The sequence below is a fragment of the Zalophus californianus genome, chromosome 15, assembly GCF_009762305.2.
Source record: "Zalophus californianus isolate mZalCal1 chromosome 15, mZalCal1.pri.v2, whole genome shotgun sequence".
NCBI classification, from domain to species: domain Eukaryota; kingdom Metazoa; phylum Chordata; class Mammalia; order Carnivora; family Otariidae; genus Zalophus; species Zalophus californianus.
Window position 1 is genome coordinate 79,155,757 of NC_045609.1, and position 24,188 is coordinate 79,179,944.

At 51.7% G+C, this 24,188-nt stretch overlaps 2 protein-coding genes and 1 long non-coding RNA gene across 5 annotated transcripts in view; 2 read left to right on the forward strand and 1 right to left on the reverse strand.

Moving 5' to 3' along the window:
* The window catches only part of LOC113920137 (transforming acidic coiled-coil-containing protein 2), a 147,510-nt gene extending 135,814 nt beyond the window's left edge, over nt 1-11,696 (forward strand). The window contains 5 exon segments of the mRNA XM_035724144.1: nt 813-856; nt 6,630-6,790; nt 6,980-7,086; nt 7,433-7,553; nt 10,960-11,696. Coding sequence (XP_035580037.1) covers nt 813-856; nt 6,630-6,790; nt 6,980-7,086; nt 7,433-7,553; nt 10,960-11,025 — 499 coding nt within the window. The 3' untranslated portion in view covers nt 11,026-11,696.
* On the reverse strand, nt 7,566-20,514 carry LOC113920182. Of its 2 annotated transcripts, none has more exons than XR_003519252.2 (3): nt 20,396-20,514; nt 19,642-19,977; nt 7,566-7,741 (listed from the first exon to the last, which is right to left on the reverse strand). It is a non-coding gene; the product is annotated as an uncharacterized LOC113920182 (long non-coding RNA). The 2 variants fall into 2 exon arrangements; XR_003519253.2 differs by lacking the exon at nt 7,566-7,741 and adding an exon at nt 11,907-12,058.
* A 61-nt stretch (nt 20,515-20,575) lies between these two features.
* The window catches only part of BTBD16 (BTB domain containing 16), a 41,688-nt gene continuing 38,075 nt past the window's right edge, over nt 20,576-24,188 (forward strand). Inside the window, exons 1-3 of one of the 2 annotated variants that reach the window (XM_027596429.2) lie at nt 20,576-20,779; nt 21,205-21,266; nt 23,029-23,180. In XM_027596429.2, coding sequence (XP_027452230.2) covers nt 21,249-21,266; nt 23,029-23,180 — 170 coding nt within the window. In that variant the 5' untranslated portion in view covers nt 20,576-20,779; nt 21,205-21,248. The remainder of the gene's footprint in view (nt 20,780-21,204; nt 21,267-23,028; nt 23,181-24,188) is intronic. The other variant, XM_027596430.2, reaches the window with a different exon arrangement.

Here is a 24,188-nt window from a genome sequence, read left to right on the forward strand (position 1 = left end):
TCCTTCCAGAAGGTTGACTTTGGAAGGAGGGCTTTTTCACTCCCTGGGTCTTTCCACCTGGGGGCAGCAGTGAGGCAGTCTTATAAAGCAGGATCTTAGTGCTTTTGTGTAGCTACGGTTTGGTTGAAGCTATCCAACAAGTGTAACTGTTCCCCATCTCCCCGCCTCCAACACAGGTGACTAAGTAGTGGCCCCTGGGCCTTGAGGAGCTGCTTCTACTCACATACTATGACGCCAGATGTGTGAGACATTTTAGACAATTCAGATAAAATGTCATGAAGTTCAGAGGAAAAATCAGGGAAGGCTTCCTGGAGGAGATAGCATTTGAATTGGACCTTGAGAAGCAGCTAAGACAGTGAGAGGTGGAAATAGGGCAGGGAAGGTCATGGAGGTGAGAAACCCCAGAGCCAACAAAAACTCATTTGTTCTCATTGAACCACTTGGTTCGTGATGGCGGGGAAGGAGGTAAGCTTGATGAGAGTGATCGGGCTCAGGTTGTGGAGGGCTTGGACTGTCAGACTGAAGATTTGGTCTTATTTTTTTTCTCAGTGGGCAGTGGGGACACATGGAAGGTTTTGCATAGGGGCATGGTGTGGTCAGAGTCCTGCACTAGGAAAATGAACCTCCTTGGGTGTGCAAGAAGAGGGTTGAGATTGAAGGTGAACCTAGAGGGGTGAGCCAACTCTGACTAAGAAATAAGACTTGTCCTCTAGTGTCTCGGTCAGGCTGCTGATATCCAGCACATGGACCCCAGTATAAATGAGAAACTGTCCTATTGTCATGGTTCCAACATGTTTTTGCTTCTCTTACAGGAAAATAGTGGCGGAGTATGAGAAGACCATCGCTCAGATGATAGGTGGGTGTCGTGATAGGTGGGCTCAGGCCTCCCCGAGGCTTCTGACTCACGGGGAGGGCTCTGAAGATAGACTCTCAGCGTGTGTTCATCTTAGGCCCCTCTTAGAGCACAAAGTCCTTGAGGGAGAGAGCAAAGCATCCCAGAATGTGAGTCTGGGGGCCTCCTGGAAACACACGCGAGCATGTCCCTTAGCATTATTTGTGCCTGTGGGAAGCCATGGTGGTCACCTCCAAGGCCACCATTGAGCCAGGACTGCCCACCTCACGGGGAAAGAGACTTGGGTCAGTTCCTAGGATGTTTGGGGGAGTTTTTGCTCATGGGAGACACTAAGAATCAAATCCCTAAACTCTAACTTAGACTCAAGTGACAAAATCCTCAGCCTTACGCAGGATAGTGGGACCCGAGACAGTGCCGCTGCCCGCCCCACCTCTCCCCTCCCTCCTGCGATTTACCTGATCTCACGGAGATGGGCACGAACTCAGAATCCATCTTAACCCGGAGCCCCTGGCAGCCAGTACCGATGCTGCTTTGGCCTGCAGTAAAAGGTGACCTCAAGTCACAACCGATACCCACCTGACTCTTTTTAAAAAAATAATAATAATGAGAAAAGATCCTGCAGAAGTTCCAAGCCTGTTTTTATACTGATGATCACTGTTCAAAAATGATGTTATGACTTGGCGGGGGTGGCAGGGAGGAATCTCTTTATTTAATTTGCTGCTTAGGTCCGTGATACCAGTTTTAAAAGAAACTTTTACTCCTAAGGACGTATGGAGTAAAAAAATCCCAGCTCACCGCAAACCAGTTTCTGTGTCAAAGCTGGAGGCTGGGTTAACAGATGACTCCTCTCTCTCAAACGTCTGGATCCATGTCACACCACACCTCTGGCTTGTCCCAAAATAAATAGGAGAGCAGGCTTGGGAATGGTGAAGAGGCCGACAACTGAGTGCTTTCTATTCAAAGGAGCTCTAATTTTGATGTATTTTAATAAAGGCCATTTCTCCCAGATCTCAGGGAAAGCCCATTTGGGGTGTTTCTAAGGATCAGCCCATGGTATATGCTTTCTATCAAATGAAACTACTTTATTAAATTGGTATAAGAATTTATGAATACATATGGATGAGATAAAAAACGAAACTCTTGGAACTGAGACTGCCTGTAAAAGTGGTCAGGAAGAAGGATTTATGTCTTCCAATATACAGCGTTTGGCACACTGAGCACAACCTTTTGGCCTCCTGGAGTCTCGGACTGTGAAAATGCACCTCAGACCTACGGTGGCTCATCTGGAAAGATCTTGTGTCTCAGAGGTCTTCGCTGTTATTTTTGCTCTTGGTGATGACATTCGGGCCAAAGTTGAGATGGGGGTAAAAGGGCACGAGCCTTTGCCCCTGTGAGAAGGCTGCCCAGAGCCATCTGTTACTGCTCAGCTGACAGTTTTGATATAAGCAGACATTCCTTCTTGAAAACCGAAGAGTAGGCTCTGTCTGCCTGCCTCAAGTGGTCTGTCCCTGTTGGACAGAAAAGATGATTCAACTCTTATATCCTTGCAGCATATTTGCAGGTGAGAGTAGTTAGAAGAACATTTCAACTCTAGGCAAGCTGAGTGCGTGGAACCCTGACTCCAGGGGTTCTGGCTACGCACACCCACCCCCAGCACCCCAGCCCCTCCCCCAGGGAGACCTGGTATGTTTGGCCTGCGGATTCCTCTCTTCAAGAGCTGTGATTTCACTCCTCTGAGGCTTTTCCGGTTTGGGGGTGTTTGAGCACTCCCGGCGGCTCCATGAGACCCCTCCAGCATCCCGAGCGGCGAGTGGCACTGTCACTCCAGGGGGGTGTGACAGCGCACGTCCGACCCTGGTTCCCCATCCTCATGCACCTTCAGTGTCTTCTGCATCAACCACTTCTCAGACCTTGTACATCAGGTGGCACTTCTGTGGCTCTCATCCCGTCAGTCACTGTTGCAGGGCATGTGGATGAGGGCTGCCGCGGGTTTCGAGGTCCTCGTCACCTTGCAAAAAGGCGGCATGGGGTTGAGGCACAGCTGGGACTTACTGTCGCTGTGGGTGGCACCTGCCTCCTTTCTGGGCAGGCCGTGAGTTCCCGTATGTGGAAGCACACCCACATGGCTCATCTGGGTCTCCTATCTCTCTTCTGGTTTTCGCGCACCTCACCAGCATCCCTGCTGGGAGGGAAAACTCAGGCCCCAGGAGCTTGGCAGTTCGGGACAGAATGAACATCAGTAGTGTTTTGAAGTTAAAACCAGGTTCCACCCGACCTACACGAGCTCCTCCTGGCTCCCGCCCCGCTCTCTGGCTTCTGTGTAACCCTCACAAATGTTCCACGCCAGCCCGACATCTGTCCTGCCATTATTGTCCGTTCTCGTGCCATGTTACTAAAACCGAGCTCAAATATTGACTATTTAGGGTTCAGAACAAAAAGAGACCTCTGTGCTTTTTGCGTTCCAGGTTGTTGCAATTGATTTTTTTTTTCTGCTTTCCTAACAACTGCTCTGATTATCTGTTTTGCTTCCATTTTCTGTTGCTTCTTGCCCTTTGCTTGCAAAACAAACAGGCAAGCCTGGTAAGTAAATGCTTTTCACCTAATTTAACACTTGCCCATCGCAACCAGTGTTGGTTTGTTTGTTTCTGTTTTTGTTACTTTTGCTATTGTGTATTTGCTGCATTTCTCCCCCATCCCCCCCCCCCCCCATCTCCCCACACGGTTTAATAATGTTTTGCTTGAAAAAGCCAGAAACCTCTCCAGGGGCATTGTTTTGTGGTTGAGGCTAGAGCCTTTTGAGTTTGGGGCTGATTTCCTGATTTGAAGAACCTGACTGCATTTGTAATTTATAAAAAGTTTGGTGATGCATTCTCACCTCCTCGGTCTCCTGGGAACTGGGAAATTCTATTTTTACAAGCGTTTATGGGGAGGACAGGAAACCTGAGGCAGGCTAAGTCTCAGATCCAGGAAATCAGATGGACTCCGTTTGATAAATGGCTCTTTACGAGCCAAGGGAAATGTATACATGGCCTCAGATCAGCCTGGAATGTGCATTGTGCAGTGTGCTGAGGACTAAGGAAGCAGCTGAAACTCAAAGAGTAAAAATAAGCGTTCAGTTACTGGTGAACCTTTGAAGCAGCTTTTCTTTTGGGAATCTAAGTGTGGCAAGCCGGCTGCTGGCAGCTTGGTTCTCCCTGTATGTTAAAAAGCTCCCCCTTTGTAAGTCACTGTGACGGGACATCACGCTAATTTGGGGGAGCTGGTGATGCTGTCAATAATGGGTCAGTGATCCTGGGTTCTTACTGTGTGTCAAAGGCTTTATATACATTTTCATTTACTCTTTCCCCAAATACCATGAGATAAATACTGTGAGCCCCTCTTTCAGCTCAGGAGGCTGAGACTCATGGAGGTTAAAAACCCTGCCCCAGGGTGGCCGGGCTGAGATGTGTCAGAGCCAGGGCAGAACCTGAGCAGTCAGGGTCTGGCTCCTGGGTCCTACACCTCTGCCTGGTAGCGGGGGCTCTGAGAGGCAGGGCTGGACGTACATCAGGCATCTTCCGGGCCCGTGGCTCTCCAAGCGTGGCCCCTGGACCTGCCGCCTCAGTGTCATCGGGAAACTTGTCACAGATGCAGAGCCTTGCGGACCTGCCAGACCAGAACCACTGGTGGGGGCACTGCAGCCTGTGTTCAGACAAGCCCCCCTTATTTGGGTGCACACTCCTGTGTGACAACCCTTTCATTTTGGAGATGAGGCCCCAGGCCCCTGAGAGTTGGGACTTTTGAGTAAGTTTATCTCACAGCTGGAGCTAAAACCCAGGATGTGCCCCCCCCCCCAACCCTGGGCGCTTCCCTGCACAGCACAGGGCAAAATAGGCCTAACTGCAGGACACCGGAAGATACCTATCTATCAGGAACCGTAGGGAAAGAACCCAAAACAGCATCCCCCTGCCTTTTTTTTTTTTTTTAAGTTTTTATTTAAATTCCAGTCAGTTAACCGTGTGATACTAGTTTCGGGTGTACAAGATAGTGATTCAGTACTTGCGTGCAATAGCCGATGCTCATCACAAGTGCCCTCCTTCATCCCCAGCCTCTCCCTGCTTTTAAGGGAGCTCCCAGGCCTATTATTGGGAAGCCAGTGGAGAGACATGGTCATGAGCGCGGCTCTGGGTTTGGATCGGGCTCCAGGGCCAGGCTCCCCTCGTTCATTCCCGGCACAGATGTGTTGAGGCATCCTGTGACTCAGGCATTGTCCTGGGCCCTGGGATAGAGAGGTGGACAAAACAGACTCCTGCAGTGTGCGTTCTGGGCAGACAGCCGGCAGACACACGGGCGCTTGCATGTCTGGCCGTTGCTGGCGAGAGAATGGACTGGAAAGTAGGGAGGAGGCGTTCCCCGCAGGTGCTCAGGAAGGCACCTCTGGGGAGGTGGCCTGGTGTCAGGGACCTGAGTGAGTGAGCTCTGGGACCACTGAGCCCTGGGGCAGGACCGCCTGGGGTGTGCCAGCCAGTGTAGCTGGGGCAGGTGGGGAGGGAGTTTGGATTTCATTCCCAGTGCACAGGGAGGACCCCAGGGGGCTCTGAGCTGGAGCCCGGTGACCCAGTTTGGACTTAAGGAAGTTTAGTTTGGCGGCCGGGTGCTGGCTTAGGAGCATTAAATGAACAAAACAGTGAGCAGGACGCCTGACGCGTGGGAGAGCTGGGTGCACGCTGGTTGCTGTTGTTAACGTCATTTCCAGAGCCATCCGCCCTACGGTGGCCAGCCCTTAGAGGTAGTCCTGGGCATCAGGACCCCCGCCCAGGTGACATGGGGCTGAGGGGAGGACAGCTCTGCAGAGCTCCTTCCCCCAAGAGTTCTGAGAGGGGGCTTCTCCTCCCTCCACTCTCTGTTGTCGCTAGAAGTCCAAACAGATGGGAACAAAAGGTTCCTCGCCCACCCAGACGGGTGACCAATGGGCCAGCGCACAAAAGATAGCGCCGTGTGGATGAGGGGCTTTTATGCGGCATGGTCAGAGAATGCCTTTCCCATAAATACGAGATGGTTTGCAAGCTGTTTGCGGGGGAGTGTTAGCGGGTGGTGGCCCCGAGAGGTGGGGTCGAGGACAGAGCCGTTCCTTTTACTAGGATCAGCCACTCTGAACTGGGCCAGAATTCATTCTTTTGTACATAACTGAGAAACTCACTTTGCCAGAAAGAGCTCCATTTTTCTCAGAGTAAAGACATTTGCTGTATCAAAGAAAATGTCCATTTCTGTGCAAAGCAGAGTTTCAGGGCTGACGGTGATGTGGGCTTTGGTTCATGGGATGTTTTAAGGGATGAGGAAGTCTTTTTTCTTTTCCAATAACCATCTCTTTATTTTGATAACACATAGAAAGGCCTGTTCCTCAGAGCCCAGACTACTGTACCTTGTAATCTTGCTCAACACACAAGTCAGTTGTGATTTTTTTTCCACCTTATGGATCTGTTTGCTGTCATCAACTGAATAGAATCACTGGGGCCTTGAATGTGGATTTTTAAGGGTCTGCATCGATCAGGTTCAAGGACAGTGGCTAGTTTCCGTCCCATCTCACGCTGCAAAGGCCCAGGCCCGGGATGCTGGGCCTGTGGGTGTTGTTCCTTTAGAAACAGAGTCTGGGTGGGCTCGGGGAGTGGGGGGTGGGTCTGTCCAGAGTCTAGGATGCCCTGTGCTCAGGCTGAGTTGCATCTGAGGCCCCAGCTGCCCCTGAGACCAGGTTGGGATCCCCCAACGCTATCATCTGGATCCTTGTGTCTCTTGCCAGAGGATGAGCAGAGGGAGAAGTCCGTCTCCCACCAGACCGTCCAGCAGCTGGTCCTAGAGAAGGAGCAAGCTCTGGCCGACCTGAACTCGGTGGAGAAATCTCTGGCTGATCTCTTCAGGAGATATGAGAAGATGAAGGAGGTCCTTGAGGGTTTCCGCAAGGTGTGTTCGTGTCGGGGCAGAGTGGGACGCTGGATAGGGTGGGTGGGGGAAGCTGGAGCAGGTTGGGAGAGATTTATAGGGACCTGGACTTGGCGGTCCAGGGTTCCAGCAGCATCAGGGAGTTCTCAGGGTTCCCAGCACCCGGGGCATTTCTTCTGTGGGCGTGACCTCTGTCCTCTGTCACGTCAGAATGAAGAGGTGCTGAAGAAGTGTGCACAGGAGTACCTGTCCAGGGTAAAGAAAGAGGAGCAGAGGTACCAGGCCCTGAAGGTGCACGCAGAGGAGAAGCTGGACAGGTAACGCGGCCTCGGGTCCGCTCCCGGAGGCCTCTCAGCACCCCGCCAAGGCAGGCCGGGCACTCCAGTGGCACCGCTCACACTGGCTTGGGGAGGGCGGGTAATCCCCTTGTGTTTTTTCAGTGTGGCTTGTGATGATAGTGTACTCTCAGCATTTTGATAAGTGAAGGACACACATTGCAATTTCCAGGGCACCCACTCAAAGCACCGTGGCATCACGGGAATGGGGGCTGGGGGCAGGGGGTGCTCATGGGCTCCTGCTGCCCAGAGCTGGGAGGAAGAAGGTGGGAGGGGTCTATGGGGAAGGGTGATCATTCCTGAGCATCCCCCCACCCTGTTTCCGCAGGGCCAACGCTGAGATCGCGCAGGTCCGAGGGAAGGCCCAGCAGGAGCAGGCTGCCTACCAGGCCAGTCTGCGGAAGGAGCAACTTCGTGTGGACGCTTTAGAGAGGACGCTGGAGCAGAAGGTAAGAGCCGAGGGCAGGGGGCCTCCAGGGGGTGGGGCTGGCCGGACCCTCAGATAAGCGAAGGCCGGGTTTCTCTTCGCTCCCTGCAGTTCCTGGGACAGGTTTAGATCTCGTGAGCATATGCTTGCTCTCCCTCTGGAAGATCCAGTGTAATGCTCGCCCCGAGACTGTCCTCCTTCCTGCCTTTCCTGGAAAGGAAAGTTTATTGCTGGTTTTCATTCCTTGTCAACATTGACCTGTCGCACATTTACCAAGTATCTACAGTGTGCCAGACAGAGTACCTTACCCCACATCCAGCGTGCTTTACTGGTGAGGGAATGGGGTAATCACCAGGCCATGTTGGGGTCAAAAGGGCCCCAGCTGTCCTCCGTCCATGGATGGGGGAACCCTCCTGAGATCCCTCAACTTGTCCTGATTTCTGGTCTAGCGCCCAGTCCAGCATACATACCTTCTCCCTGGGTATCCAGAGGGGAAAACCCTTCCACCCAGGAGTGCCATATGAGTCTGAATCTGGGTAAGTGAGTGCCACACAGCTCCCTTCCTTAAGTGTGTCTCTAGAGGGAGTTCCCAGACAGCAACCCCATTCTGGTTGATTTACTGAGCCTTAGGAGTCCCTTGGATGGTTATCATAGAGCCCAGTGTCCTGGGGTAGCATCGCTTCTCATGCATTTGGGCCTTAAAGGGCAGTCATGGGGTGGGGGGGCGCGTCCTTTGTGGGCAGATGGCATCTGAAGTCCAGCGTGTCTCCCAAATGTTCTGCTGACCCAGAAGCACCCAGTGGCCTCTGATTGACCCCTTTCCTGCGCCTATACCCAGCCAGGTTCCGGGGGTGCTGGCTATGGTCCCGAGGTGGGTCTGGGCCAAGCAGTGGGCATGTACTACCTCTCTCTTTGCCTAAATGATGTCAGGGACAGAGCCCTGGGTCTCAGGAGCCTCAGGTCCTCCCCCCCACCCCCACCCACTCCCCGCCATCCATTATGACCCTGAGCAAGCCTCACACTTGCCCTCAGGTTACATAGGTTTGTCATGTTGGAGGTTGAAACCCGAAGATTTGGAAGAGTCCCTCAAAAGGGAAAGAAGCAAAGAGGTGGGACTGGCCCAAATATGCCAAATCTCTTCAACTGCCTCGATCTTCCAGGCTCTGCTCCTTGTTCCTAGCAGGGAGCCCAGAGTCCGAGGCATCAAACACAAGCATTTGCTCATCCCATCGATATTTATTGAGTGGCACTGCATTGCTTGTCTGGAGCGGGTGTTTATTTTTATTCTTTGGATATCGATAATCCACGTGTGGTATATTTGGTGACTCTTGAGAAGTGGAATATTCATTTAAAGTAAGGACCACATTCCCCCGTCATTTTGGGCAGGAAGGCGGTTGCGCATCAGATGTTTCCAGGTGAGAAATGTAGCAATATATTGGTTCCCTCCTATTTCTCTCAGGATTTGATGGTGTTTGAACTGCATCATGGTGTTAGCTCAAGTAATAGAGGTAAAACCAGAGTCGGGATAGATGTTTTCTAGGCAACCTGGCCTGTTCAGACTCTTCCACTTGCTAGATGAAGGTGATGCTACATATTCTGGCAAACTGAAAGGCAAAGAAGAAGGCTAGGTGGCCTGCCCAGTTTTGGAGAACAGAAAAGATACAAACAGATCTATAAACATAATTCGGTCTTAAACTAAAACTGAGGAGGAATGGGTTCATCACACACGTTCTCCCCTAAAGGACTCTGAGTGATACAGAGGGGTCGGTCTCTGTTTTAAAGAGATTCAGAAGCATGACCTCCCCGCACCAGGCCCTTCCTAATTGGAGGCACTGGAAACCTAGTGAGCTGAGCTGCACGATGGCCGTGTGCTAGGCAGTGGGTTGCTGGTGCCAAGATGGAGCTTGGAGAACCTCCAGGAATCTGTAGTGAGTGGGTCTGCTAGTGCCTCTCAGCTGTCAGAACATTATGTTTAATAAGTAAAATAGCAAAGCCGTCTAGGGGCCAGGCCAGCCTGAATTCACGCTCCAGGATTACTGTGTCTGACCAGCTGTGTGACCTTAAATTAAGCACAACACTTAACCTCTCTGAGCCTCGGTTTCTCACTGGAAAGTGGAAATATCAGTGGCTCCCACAAAGGGACTGTTGTGAGAACCCAGCGGGGCCAGTGCTTGGGGCATGGTAAGCAGGTGACTGGCACACGGGAAGATGAAAAGTCCCCATCCGCGGCCCCAGCAGATGCTGTTGTGGCAAGAATCCTTCCAGGATTCGCGGTTAGAGCCACGTTCCCACAGTACATCATCTTCCAACAGACGTTTCAGTGCCTCTCAGAATCGAGCCTCGCAGAGCTGGAAACTCTAGAAGGGGGCAAGCTGAGGTGCTGTTCCAGGTGATTCTCTGCCAGTGGGGGCTGGTGGCTGGAGTGCAGTGAGGGCTGCGTTTCTCTTCTATTGAGGACCTCTCGACTCTTCCCAATATGGACACAGTCACGGGTGGCACCCAGAGCCCAGCCTGGAAACAGGACACGTGGCTCCAGGCGGGACCGTGTCTCAGGAGGTTTCCACGATTTCCAAGGAAGGGCCCTGTTACAGTCTCAGGGGAGAGGCTTGTGGTTAAGCCTCACCTTCCACGGGGACCTCAGAAAACTGGCTGTAGTATGTTCCTGGGATACCAGAAAGATCTAGGCCCCTTGGAGAGGGCTGTTCGACATTGGCTGTTGAAGCAGATCTGCATCAGAGCAAAGCCTCACCTGCCCTTGGACTCATCCTGTTGGATCCCCACACTTAGAGCGTGGACGGTGTTGTCTGATCGTTGGTGTGAGCGCGTGGTTGGCTTCCCTTGCTTCCCAGCACGGGCAAGGCGTGGTGCAAGGAGCACCTGAGGCCATCTTGTGTCTCCCCCTGCCTCTCTCCTCGACTTCTCATGTCCACAGCGCCTCTAAATAATGCTAGCGACCCTATTCACGTAGAATTGCTTAACCCCTCCTGGTGGCATTTCTCAAACAGACCACCCAGGAGCTCACCCTGGACCATCTTTTGTGTCCACATCCTTCAGAGGCAAATAAAAGAAAGTGAACCCATACTAGTCAAGCCTCTACTCTATGCCGGTCACTGTGCTGGGGAGCTTTATGTTCTGCCTGCTTTCCATTCTCAGAGAGATGCTATCATCCACATTGTAGAGAGAAGGACACCAAGGCTCAGAAAGGTTGTGTAACTTGCTCAAGGTCACAGCTAGAGCTGGGACATGTACTTAGATGATTTGTCTCCATGTCATTTCTCTTACTGCGTTAGATAATTTCAGGGGGACCCAGAAACTTGGAGGGCCCCACCCCCCTGAAAAGCCCAAAGATCATTCTGATTGGCTTGATTTCCAACAGCCAGGAGATTTCAGCAACCTTTTTTTTTGTTTTGTTTTGTTTTCACTTTCAGAATAAAGAGATAGAAGAACTCACCAAGATTTGTGATGAACTGATTGCCAAAATGGGGAAAAGCTAACTTTGAACCAAATGTTTGGACTTGACCATTGCGTGCAATATGACCGTCGGCTCACTGCTGTCCTTCCCGTTACATGGACAGGTTCTGTTTTCACTTTTTCGTATGCACTACTGTATTTCCTTTCTAAATAACGTTGATTTGATCGTATGCAGTACTAAAGGAGACTATCAGAATTTCTTGCTATTGGTTTGCATTTTCTTAGTATAAATTCATAGCAAGTTGACCTCAGAGTTCCTGTATCAGGGAGATTGTCTGATTCTCTAATAAAAGACAAATCGCTGACCTTGGCCTTGCCATTTGTACATGAGTTCCCAGGGTGAGCAGCTTTTGGATTTAATATGAACATGTATAGTTTGCACGGGGACTCTTGCCTTAAGGAGTGTAAACTTGATCTGCATTTGCTGATTTGTTTTAAAAAAATGCATGTTTCAAATAAAATTCTCTATTGTAAATAAATTTTTTTCTTTGGATCTTGGCAATACGTGTGGCTCTGATTTATTTTCTGGGAAGGGTTGAGTCTTTTCTGGCCTTTGTTAAAATCATATCAGATCTGGCCCTTCACTCTTCTCTGGCTCCCTTCTCTGTCCGTGGATTTAAAGAACATTTCCTTCGTTATTGTGGAAACCATTTGTAAGCTGTCTGTAAGATGGAAGCTAATGAGAAAGATGGGCTTGCTCTTCAAATGATGGAGTGTTTTCGAATTACCGTAGATTGTGGTTTTACAAAGCCTCTCTGAGTTTTGACGCAAAAGTCTATTTCCCTTTACTGGCTCGAGGAAGTAGCAGGCTGTCCCTCTTCCTGTGTGTTCCTTCGCATATGACTGTCAACCTGGAAACATTGCCTAGTTCCCTCTGAAGGACCAGGCCCGGGCGAGCGGTTACCCGTGGGAGACAGGTAGTGAGGCCACTTTGGAGACGAAATCGGGACGTGCCCGCCGTTAGATTCCTTAGCTGCTCCTGACCTTCTCGGGGTCCCCAGGCTGGCCGGTGGGCATACGGGGGGCGGTGAGAGGATGGGAAGATGTCTTTGTTTCCTAGGACACAACATCACATAATCAGCAGCTTAAAACCACAGAGATGTTTTCTCTCACAGTTCAGAGGCCAGAAGTCCCAAATCAGAGTGTCGGTGGGGTTTGCTCCCCGCGCCGAGGCTCTGAGGCAGAGTCTTTTCCTTGCCTCTCTCGCAGCTTCTGGACAGTGGCCGCAGTCCCTGGCATCCCGTGGCTGGCGGCTACGTCCCTCCAGTCTCCTCTGGGGCTCAGCTCCCTCTCCCCTCTCTTGTAAGGACACTGCTCTGTGGATTTCGGGCCCACCCCAAATCCAGGATGATCTCCTCTCCACATTCCCAGTTACATCTACAAAGGCTCTGTTTCCAAATAAGGGCGTGCTCGCAGCTATAGTGGTGTTGGGCCGTGGAGGCATTTTGGGGGGAGCCTGAGTGTGCCAGTGGGGTGTGGTGTGCAGCGTGAACTTGGAAAGCAGCGCCAAGGCCCTGGTGGCCCTCAGCTCCGGGTGCCCCTCCTCGGGCCCAGCCACCGTGGCGGTGGGCTGCGCCCCTCAAGTAGGACCCCCCGACGCCTGACGGAGCAGGTGTCCCAGGCAGCACAGAGAGAGAAAGATGCAGCCCGCCTCTCTGGAAGAGAGTCCCAGCCTCTAGTCCCACTGTCAACCCCATGTCTGACAGGGACCCTGAGACAGGCCAGGGGGCGGCCTCCTCCCACCGCCCAGCCCCCTCTGCTGGGCCCCGTCTCCCTGTCTCCCTTCCTCGGGGCACAGCCGTGTGCCCTCACCCCAGTGCTCATTTGTCCAGACCAGACCCCTCCTCCACGCTCACCCCAGATTGTAATCTCAGCTGTGTTCTCACAACAGCCCAGCCCCTAGCTCTTGGAAGTTCCTCTGTTTCTTACAACTTAAATAACACATTTCTGGGGCACCTGGGGGGCTCCGTTGGTTGAGCGGCCGACTCGATTCTGGCTCAGATCCTGATCTCAGGGTCATGGGATTGAGCCCCACACTCAGCAATGGGTCTGCTTGAGATTCTGTCTCTGCCTCTCCCTCTGTCCCTCTCCCCACCCTGCTCATGTGCACACTCTCTCTCAAATAAATAAATAAATCTTTTTAAAAGAAAAATCTTCCACTGCTAAAAAGTCTAGAGATGCAGGTAAGGAAAAAACTCCATAATCCCCAAACCAAGAAATGATAACTGTTAATGTTTTTATACTTATTTTTCTATACTTTTTTCTCAGTGTATGAAATATTAATTTATCTTTATAAAAGCAGGATTATTTGGAGCTCTGCCGTGCCCCTGCATACCATTTTGTAAACCCTTTCCTCATGTGATGCTATAATGTAACCATCATGCGATGCAAACTTTTCTATCAATAAATATGGCTCTTTGTCGTCACTTCGAACGACTGCATGTGTCTCATGGTCGCAAAATGTATTTACGCAGCCGCCCACTGACGGACATTTACGTGGTGTCTGATGGTTTGCTGTCATTGTGCACGCACATTGCATTGAGTTTCCTTACGCATACACATTTATGAGCATGAGTTTTCCTTGGGCTGAATTTTTGAAGTGGATAACCTGGATGAATGCTGTCACTACTTCAGCAGCCGTGTTGAGCAAGCTGGCTTTGGGGCTCGTTGTAGTGAGGACGGACAGCCACCAGGGGGAGCTGTGGGGGCAGCGCAGTAAGAAACTGTTTGGAGGCAGGTGGTATAGGATTTGGGCTTGAGTCAGCTGCTTCCGGGGAAGACTAAGGAAGCAGGGCTTTGTTCCGTGTTGGATGCTCTCCGGGCAGAGACAGTTCTCAGATGGGGTATCTCAGCACATCTTACCCAGACTAAGGCAAAGCTGTAATTGGTAAAGAAGGAATAGTTGTTCATACATATTAGCCAGGATGGAAGGATATCTGGTCCTTTCTGTGGTTTGGATAATGTTCATGTTCTGTGTGTGTTCAGACTGATTCTGGGGTGGTCTTGTTTTCTCTCGATCCATCACAGCGTGGCCAATTCTGACACCGAATTTCTGCGAAACTTTGTGTTCAGCAGGAGAACAGCGCGGCCTTGCAGGCACGCCAGGCTAGCTCCTGGATATCACACGCGGTTTTTCTCCTTTTTGAAGGTTATACGCGTTTTTAAAGTTTGGTACACCCACTGCCAAACAGGCCTTCACTAAGGTTGTACTAAAATATACCTCCTCCCCCATCCACACTCAATACACACACATATTCCATATGTGACCTTTGAGGCATAGATCTGTCTCTGGGCCACTCTGCCCGTCAGCCGGGCCTGGCCTAGCTTGGGACGCCCTGGCCCTACCTTGGCCTCAGGCCCACCTGCGCGCTAGGCCCCCTCACTAGACCTACTCACAGAGTGCCTGGCCTTGGGAACCCCTCTGGGTTGAGAGCAGCTGCTTTTGGTCCTGCAGTCACTTTATAGAATACCACACGTGTTTGCAGATGCTCACCCGCATGATGGCCGCTAAGGACTATTTCAAGTATTTTGCCTTGCTGAGTGAGTGGGAAGAGCAGGAGAAGGGAGCACCTGACGCCCATCCAAAGCTCCCCCGGCAGCCGGCATGACAACCTCTGAGATTCCCTGCAGCTCTTAGAAGTCCGGTTTGCCAAGTCAGTTGAAATCCTGAAGTTCGAACATCATTTTCTTTTTCTTTCTTTTTTTTTTTTCCCCTGGCTCAGCATTTCCTTAGGGCTCTCAAGTTAAAGATGACGTGACTGAGATACTAAGTTTACTCCTGAAGACAGAGGGGGTGGGGAGGGAGATAGAAAAGAGGGAGGTGGTCACTGTGACCGCGATGGGGGGGCTCGGTGGAGGAAGCCTCTTTTTCTTTCAAGTTTGGGCCTCAGCCCCTTAGGCGTGAGATGTGAGGGGCCCAAGGCCATGCAAGGAGCACCCCAGCCTCCACCCTTTCCAGGCACGGAGAGAAGTGATCAGCGCTGTGCGTGGGACAGCTGACAGAGGTGACAGGCCCGAGTGCGGGCTCAGGCTCCCTGACAGTGCTTCTTTCACTTAATTGTCAGCCCTGGTAGGATGCTCAGGTTTTCTAGCAAAGCCTCTCTGCTTTCCAGGACATCCCACTTGACAAATGGAACAAGGCGGGGAGGTTCCGATGAGGGCAGGGTGGAGGTATGCACACAGGTAGGAGGAAAAGACTGTTCACATTTGAGGCGCACAGGGCTTCCTTGGGGTTTGCACTCTCTGGCCTTGAAACAATCTGGTGAATAGGAGCTATTTTTACTTCTATTTTACAAGAAGGAAGCAGAGGCTCCGGGAGGTTAAAAACCTGGGGATTTGACCGGGCCGCTCAGGCAGAAGATGGGGCCGCCGGGACGGGGCCTCAGCTCTTCAGTGACTGCGAGCCCCTTTGCGTTCCTCAGGCTGACAGCTGTCTTTATAAGGGAGCCCGGCAGAAAGTGGTGGGGAGAGAAGGCACCGGGAAGGGAGTGCGCCCCCGTGCCCGCAGTGGTCCTCACACCCATTCTGTCCTTAGACTGATTGGCAGCCCTGTCTTGAGCCTGAGCTGCCCCTGCTACTGTGTTCAAGGACACTGAAAACCCCGCTCTTTGTTCAATAGCTGGGAATGGCTGTGGGGCTCCCTGCAGTGTTAGGCAGGTGTGAGTGAGGGGCTCCGCTCTGTCTGGTCTTCACGTGTTTCCCTCGGCGGTCCTGTGGCCCCTCCCCAGGCTGGCGGCACCTGACGGGGCCCCTGAGTCCCCTAGGCTGGAACAGCAATGGCAGAATACAGAGAATCCACATCTTTTGGGTTTATTAGGAGCTGGGAAACACAACCTGGAGATCAAAGAGGTGGGGCTAGACAAAGCCCCTTCCCCCATCCCCACCCTACGGTGCAATGAGATGCATGGCCATTTCTTCAGTAGGTCCCGACGCCTCTACCGGGGACACCCACCCCTGCCCCATCATCTGGTCTCCCAGCTAATGCCCACTCCCTGAAGGCTCATTCTTGATGTCACTCCCTCCAAGGAACCCTCCCTGAACCCCCAGGCCTGGGTCAGTGTGTTTAAATGTGGGTTTTATTATTATTCGGGCATGATGAGGCCCACGGACCAGGGGACAAGTGCCGTTGAAGACAGCTGGTTACTCACAGTCCCCAGAGGAGAGGGTACGCCGTCCCAGGCAGGATCACAGGGAAGCACCAGCTTGGTCAGGAGACAGGGGAGTAAGGGGAAGATGTAGATAAGAGCCTTCACTGTGGTTAGGAGGGAAGGAACAGGTGACGGCGGGGGGGGGGGGGGGGGGTGTGTGTGTGTAGGTAAATAGCCTTAGGGTCCGCTAGTTCGCATCATTTGCATCAGTAGGCTCTGGGCCGTAGGGGCTCTCTGTAGTTGTTTGGTACCTGGGCCTGGGGTGATCAGGGTAGGGGGACAGCGGCCCTGAGTGTAAAAGCCAATAAAAGAAGTGATGGGGATACGGGCTCTGGGTTTGGCTGGTTTGCAAATGAAAGCTCGCTAATAGGCAGGTGCTTTACTAAGCCCTAGGAACTGGCTAATGCTGAGCGGGACAGACCGGTCCCTCCCAGGTCAGCAAGACCTCAAGACATCAAAGCAGCAGAATACATGCTTACTGTGGTTGGTTGCCCCTCCTGTGAATTCCTGGAGCTGACTGAGCTCCACTCCTGACTTGGCCATCCCCCTGGACCGTGGGAGCCTCCTAAGGGCAGAGATAAACTTCCAAAAGCAAAGTGCATGTATGCAAAAGATGATTTTCAGGGGCAGCTCACAAAGGACTTTTTAAAATAGTTATGTAGTTAATTTAATGTGTATTAGAAGTAAACCAGCATACCAAAATGTTATTTCATCGATAAAATAAAGCAACTGCTAAGTAAATAACATTCCAGGTGTGATGAGGATATAACAGCGCACAGGTGGTACTCATTCTCCACTGAGCTCCCATTTTATCCCCAACGCCCAGCACAAACTGGCCGCTCCAACTTTGTTTAAAGGTGTGGATGGGACAAGCCCTGGGCCAGTGTGGTTTGTCATCACCCCACCCCTGCCCCAGTCCTGCTTGTACCAACCGGGAGTCTGGGGGTAATGGGATGAGCAGGGACAGAGCTGAGGAGTTGTTTTCTATGAGCTCTGCCGTACAGATGAGAAATTGAAGCCCAGAGCCGAGAGAAGGCTGCCCTGAGCCCACACAGCAAGTCAGGGACCAGGGTCCGACCCAAGTCCCAGGCCAGGGCTCCTCACTTAGCACTGAGACTACCCCACTCCTGGAACCCTCCTGCACTGTCTGTGGGAATGCGAGCTGGTGCAGCCACTCTGGAAAACAGTATGGAGGTTCCTCAAACAGTTGAAAATAGAGCTACCATACGATCCAGCAATTGCACTACTGGGTATTTACCCCAAAGATACAAATGTAGGGATCCGAAGGGGTACATGCACCCCGATGTTTATAGCAGCAATGTCCACAATAGCCAAACTGTGGAAAGAGCCATGATGTCCATCGACAGATGAACGGATAAAGAAGAAGTGGTATATATACGCAATGGAATATTATGCAGCCATCAAAAGGAATGAGATCTTGCCATTTGCAACGACGTGGATGGAACTGGAGGGTGTTATGCTGAGTGAAATAAGTCAATCAGAGAAAGACATGTATCATATGACCTCACTGATATGAGGAATTCTTAATCTCAGGAAACAAACTGAGGTTTGCTGGAGTGGTGGGGGGGGTGGGAGGGGTGGGGTGGCTGGGTGATGGACATTGGGGAGGGTATGTGCTATGGTGAGCGCTGTGAATTGTGCAAGACTGTTGAATCACAGACCTGTACCTCTGAAACAAATAATGCAATATACGTTAAGGAAAAAAAAAGAAGATAGCAGGAGGGGAAGAATGAAGGGGAGTAAATCGGAGGGGGAGACGAACCATGAGAGACGATGGACTCTGAAAAACAAACTGAGGGTTCTGGCAGGGAGGGGGGTGGGGGGATGGGTTAACCTGGTGATGGGTATTAAAGAGGGCACATTCTGCGTGGAGCACTGGGTGTTATGCACAATGAATCCTGGAACACTACATCAAAAACTAATGATGGTGATTAACATAAAAATAAAAAATTTAAAGAGACTACCCCACTCCTGGCCATATAGGACACAGTTCAAGGGCAGGACCCACCCTTTGCTTCTTGGTGGAAGCCCCTTCCGGTCTTCTGGCTCATGCACTACCTCAGCCAGAGGCCTCATCTACAGGCTGCACCCCACACCCGTGGCAAGAACCTAGACCCCGGTGCACAGACAGCCCCCCACTCCCCCCAGGAGCCAGGCAGTCCTGATTTGGACACTCACAGGAGCCTCCTGCTACGTACACACAGTGTCCTGGGCCCTGAGTCTTTTAAAATGAGGGTCCTTAGAGCCAGCACTCGGGTTCTGAGGTCAAGACCCTCCAACATGCCGGGGCCCTGTGTCTCTGGGTCTACTTTCCATTCAGGGAGGTGAAGGTCATGTCCAGGGTCACACACAGCTAGTCAGTGCCAAAACCAGGGTCATAATTGGGGTTCTTTCCTGTGTACCCCACTTTCTGGGCTGAAATGGGCTCTCTGGGAAGCTGGGAAGCAACTCATCCCTGGAATGTTCAAGAAGATGGACATCCCACCAGAATCCCCCTGTAACTGGCACGGGAGATTTTGGTACAAGGTGGTTCTAGCTGAGAGCTGTGCTCAATGGAGTTTGGTGTCTGAGCCACTGAAGAAGGCCTTTGCTCTTGGGATGTCTGGCTTGTCTGGGCCTGTGGGGCGTATATCCCGGCACACTGGGCACCACCAGGAAAAGGCTGTTAGGGAAACGAGCTGGGAGCCATTTCCATTTATTTGTGTTGGTTGTCTTGCTCTATGGGGGATGTATGGGCAGAGGGTTTTGGGGGATGAGCTGAAGGCCGGAACCTATAGGGAGTGATAGACACGGACAAGGCCAAGGTCCTGCTTAGGGACACTAGGGGGTATGGCACCCTGGGATGCTTCCCATGAGTGGCCACTAGAGAGCGCCCGAGGGCCAGCTCTCAGCTGTGCCCCAGACCTGGGGCCTGGAGGGTGTTCCTGGGCTTGCCCACCATGGACAAGGTGGTCCAGGACAAGGTATTTCCTGGTATCAAAGTCTTTCATCGAAACCTTCCATGGGGACCCACATTCCAGGGACAGGTAGCTGAGAAAAGTTTGGAGTGGAGGGAAGAGGGCAGCGAAGCGGGAATCTGTCCATCTGTTGAGATGGGGTTGTGACCCACAAGAAACAGATACACACACGCATACATGAACACGTGTGTACACACACACACACACAATGTTCATCCATGTGCAAAGGCAGAGAGGTGGGTAGGGACGGGTACATCCAATGATCCAAGTCAAGAGACGTCTGTTGAGCACTTCCTAAGGGCTGAGTTCAGTTGTTGGGTCCCGTGGGGAGGCAGGGATGGGCAGGCCACCGTAGAGCACCCCCCACAGAAACTCCTCCCAGCAGAGTGCAGGTGTCAGGAAAGGTAGAATCACAGGTCAGAGGGTGAGGAGGGAGGGACATTGAGAGATGCCTCCTATCTACGGAGTGTGTTAGAGTTGCTAGGACTCAGTTGCAAGTAGGCAGAGCACTTACCTTGCTGTTTCACTTTGTAGTTTATATGACTCAGGAAAGGCCGCACGTGAAGAGCCTGGGGAAAGCCAGTCCTGGGTCTCATGAGCTGCACTGACTCCTGGCTGTTCTTACTGTGGCTGGGATTTCTGGGAGCCCCGGGGTGGAGGTTCAGGACTTTGATGGGCCAAGATTCCAGGCATGATGGGTATGTCTCCAGTTCTCCACCTCCCAGTTTGGGGCCTAGGCTTTGGAGATCAGGTCATTGAGGCCCTGGAAGTTTCCACCGTGGCCCCCGGCATGAAAGCTCTTGACTTTTAGTCAGATCTTCATTCCCAGAGGGAGCTGATTAAAAATCACCTATCCACAAAAATAAATCATCAGGCATAGTTTTAATAACATAAAACTCTCCAATTCTTTTTTTAGATTTTATTCATTTATTTAACAGAGAGAGACACAGCGAGAGAGGGAACACAAGCAGGGGGAGCGGGAGAGGGAGAAGCAGGCTTCCCGCGGAGCAGGGAGCCCCATGCGGGGCTCGATCCCAGGACCCTGAGATCACGACCTGAGCCGAAGGCAGACGCTTAACGACTGAGCCACCCAGGCGCCCCAAAACTCTCCAATTCTTATTTAAATATTTTTGTCAAAACATTTCTAAACACCCGAGCCAGAAATAGAGCACCCCCAGAATGCCAAGTCTGGCAGGGATCTGAGAACCTTCCAGCACAATCTTCTCGTTTGACAAAGGGGGCCTGAGGACTTGAGGCTGGACACTCACTGAGGCCCTTTTAGCGGCTCTTCCAGGTTTCCCCAGGTGCTGTGAGGAGACATGGCACCACGGGGCAACAGGGCTGGCGCGTGTCCCCTACGGACCCCCCAGCCATGCTGAGACAGGCCTGGAACAGGAAGTGCTCAGAACCTTTTCCTGATGTTGCCATGGTGCCCACAATCAGGAAACCAAGGGCAAGCTCCCCCGCCGAAGCACCTTGGCCCCTAAGAAGAAAAGAGTGAGCCCCAGATGTCATGAGCACTCTCAGGATTCAGAGTCAGAAGGCGAGCAGCCCGCAGCGATCCTGTCATTCAGAGACCGAGGCCGCAAGAGTGCCTCTGTTCAACAAGTTTCTCCTGTGAACGCACCGTGGCCACGAGGACGCTTTGAGACGTAAGTACGGCTGGTGCTTTTCATCCCCGCTAGAGACGGAGGGCACCCCTGTGACCTGCGCTGGCTGGACTAGGGAGGGAGGGGCTGCGGGGGCTCCGGACAGGGAGGCAGGGGGGCCTGGAAGCCGGGGGGCGTCGCAAGTACCAAATGACCTGACCAGCCTACTTACGGACCTCCCTCGGTTCCCATCCCTTGATAAAGGCGCGAGGGATGGTGGGTTTTCTCCCATTTGGCTTTTTCTTTCATTTCCAGCCCAAGAAGCAGAGAAGACAGTCTCTAGATTTGATGAGTAACCCACCCTGGAAGTTTACTCATTATTACTGTTCGTGGCAGCAAAATACAGATTCTTCAGGCCAATCTGCTGTTTTGAAGAGCCCCTCTGGAGAGTTTTTGAAAATGTAAACCCTACCCCTTTTGTCTTCCAGGTGTCTCTTCCCCCATCCCCTGTGTGTAATCACCAGTACCGTCCATGAAAAGGCTGCATCCGGTAAGTAAAGCAGTTTACAGGCGGCCCGGCAGTTCGGGCAGCAGGAGCACCTGCTTACAGCTCTGTCGCCACGTTTGCACAAGGGGACGGGTCGTGCACCACTCACGACCCCCAGCTTTATTGGCTGACCCCGCTGTCAGAGCCTACCACTCACAGGACTGCATCTGGATTCACATTCCACAGTGTTCGATCGCCCGCCATATTCCAGGCACTAAAGCATGGTTCCCAAACTTTCTCTTACCATTTTAACATCATCACCTTCACCATCATCAGATGAGGACCGAAAGGCTCAAAAGGTTAAATGACTTGCCCAAGGCCGTACAACCCGTTAGTGGCGATAACAAGATTTGACCTTGAATTCTCCATTCCCTGGCCCCTGGTCTCCCCACCACCCAGCTGGTGACTGGCCTGGCTTAGGAATAACCGCACCCGGGGCGCCTGGGCGGCTCAGTCGTTAAGCGTCTGCCTTCGGCTCAGGTCATGATCCCAGGGTCCTGGCATCGAGCCCCGCGTCGGGCTCCATGCTCCGCAGGGAGCCTGCTTCTCCCTCTCCCACTCCCCCTGCTTGTGTTCCCTCTCTCGCTGTGCCTCTCTCTGTCAAATAAATAAATAAAATCTTTAAAAAAAAAAAAAAAAAGGAATAACCGCACCCATTCGTGTGGGTCCGTCATGGTACACTTTCCCTGGCTAGCTTTCCTTGACCCAGCACGTCTGAGGCTTACATCCATGCTGAATATTCTACGGCTCCCTTAAGGAGACTGCTAAAGCCCTACGACCTCAAGAAAATATCTAGGCAAAAGTCCCTGCCCAGGGCCCAGCTGTCCATTCCTGGGTATAGACCCAAAAGAATTGAAAACAGGTGTTCAAACGGAAACTTGTACACAAACGTTCACAGCAGCATTTTTCACAATCACCGAGAGGTGGAAAAGACACAGGTGTCTATCAACTGATGAATGGATAAAAAAGCATGGTCTCCCCACACGGTGGAATATTATTCAGCCCTAACAGGGAATGAAGTTCTGATACCTGCTACCACAGGGAAGAACATGGAAAACATTATGCCAAGGGAAAGAAGCCAAGCCTAAAAGCCCACATGCTGTCTGATTCCATTTACATAAATACCCGGAACAGGAAGTCCACAGAAGTGGGAAGCAGATTGCTGGTTGTCAGGAGCTGGCGGGGAGGGGTATTGGGAGTAATGGCCTGACGAGTATAAGGTTTCCCGTTGGGGGAATGAAAATGCTCTGAACTGGATGGTGGTGATCGCTGTGCAACTTTGTAAATGTACCAAATCCACTCAACTGTATGCGATGAAATGGATAAAATGGTGAATGTTACATTTTGTGTATTTCACCACAATAGAGAGAAAAGCAGTCCCTACCTAGCGTCTCTCAGTTTGGTATCTCTCTGAAGCCCAAGTGAGGATAAGCACGTAATGAAGAGTCTCTTGAAATATCATCCTGTTCCTGCTCGTGGGTTCTTCAGAACCACCCGCAAAGAAACAGTCTTTCTCCCTGATCTCTTGCCTCTGGCACCTTCTGTCCTAGATCCTAAACTCCAAATTACTTTGTTCCTTGAACTCCTCTGTCTACTGACTACGATACTGGCCTTCAGAGGATGGCTCCTGAGAAATACTCGCCATGTTTGAACATCAACCAGCGTTTTAAAATGTGTCTTGCTTTTCTCTCTGTTGTACACTTTGGAAAACCTGGCATTTGGTGAGGTTAAAAAAGGATTTTTCTCCCTTCTTTTGCTTCCCAAGCAGCACAGAGCTCGGCTGGAACGCCGAATGGTTGGCTCAACCAACCGGTGGCGTTTTCCCAGAGAGCCTTTCTCTGGGGACCTGCTGGGACTTTCCCAGATGTGCAAGGCTTTGGACGTGGACTTTGAAGAGGCTCTGAAGAACCCAGACAGGTAAGCCGATCAAAGGCCGATGGCTGGGAATGCCCCAGGGGGGAACCCCATTTCTGGGAAGGACCCCGTGGTTGGGCTGCTATACCTGGGTGGATGGGCTCATCTGGGCTGCTGTTGGGACCGACCTTCAGAGATGGACAGCCTCGGTGTGACCACTTCCCCTGAGGATGTCTGTGAGTGATAAAAATGTAGAGAGAGACTGACCCTTTTTTTTTTCCTCTAGATTTTTCCTTTATATTGGGAACTCTGACCCTAACAAGATTCTACTATGTTTATCAACTGCTTTGTTGACAAAGAAAACTTAGCTAGTTCTGGCTTAGAGTCCAACCCTATCTCTCAAATTCATATTTCTCCCGGTCATTTGGCTCCCCATGTGTGAGAAGCTGGTTCCTCCTTCTTTCCCAAGGAATTCTAACAGCTGGCTTAAAAGGAGCATTACTTCTCCCTGTGGCAAGTTCTCTCTGGCCTCTCCTGGGACATGGAGCTGGACCCCATGGCAGAAGGAAGAATTCACTTCCCCGGCGCCTTGGACTTGACTTGATGCCACTGCCCCCCTGGGCTGGCGGTGCCTACCTTGTGAGCGTGCTGGAGAATCTACCTGAGCGTGGCCTGTGCCCGTGGGCAGCACCCGGCACAGAAGAGTTGCTCGCTCCCAGTTTGCTGAGCCAGTAGCCCCATCTTTCCTTTCTAGACCCCCTGGCCAGCCCTGCTCCAATCCCCCACCCCCTCCCAGGTGACCCTCGTACACACACTTGTAGATAAATGAAATCCATTTGTGGTTGGCACCTAAATTCTCGGATAACCCCAGCTTAGAAAAATTGAGTGCTGTGAGTTGCCGTTTGGGGCATTAGCCTTAAACTATCTTGAATTTATTTTCTATTGTATATTTATTTTATATTTTGTCTGGTTAGGGCCTTGAAGAAGTCTTAGGGTTAAAACGCATGGTGTTCCTTAGTGGTGTGGTAGGACCAGGCTGGGGAGGCCGGCACTGGTGTGGGGCCTGGGGAT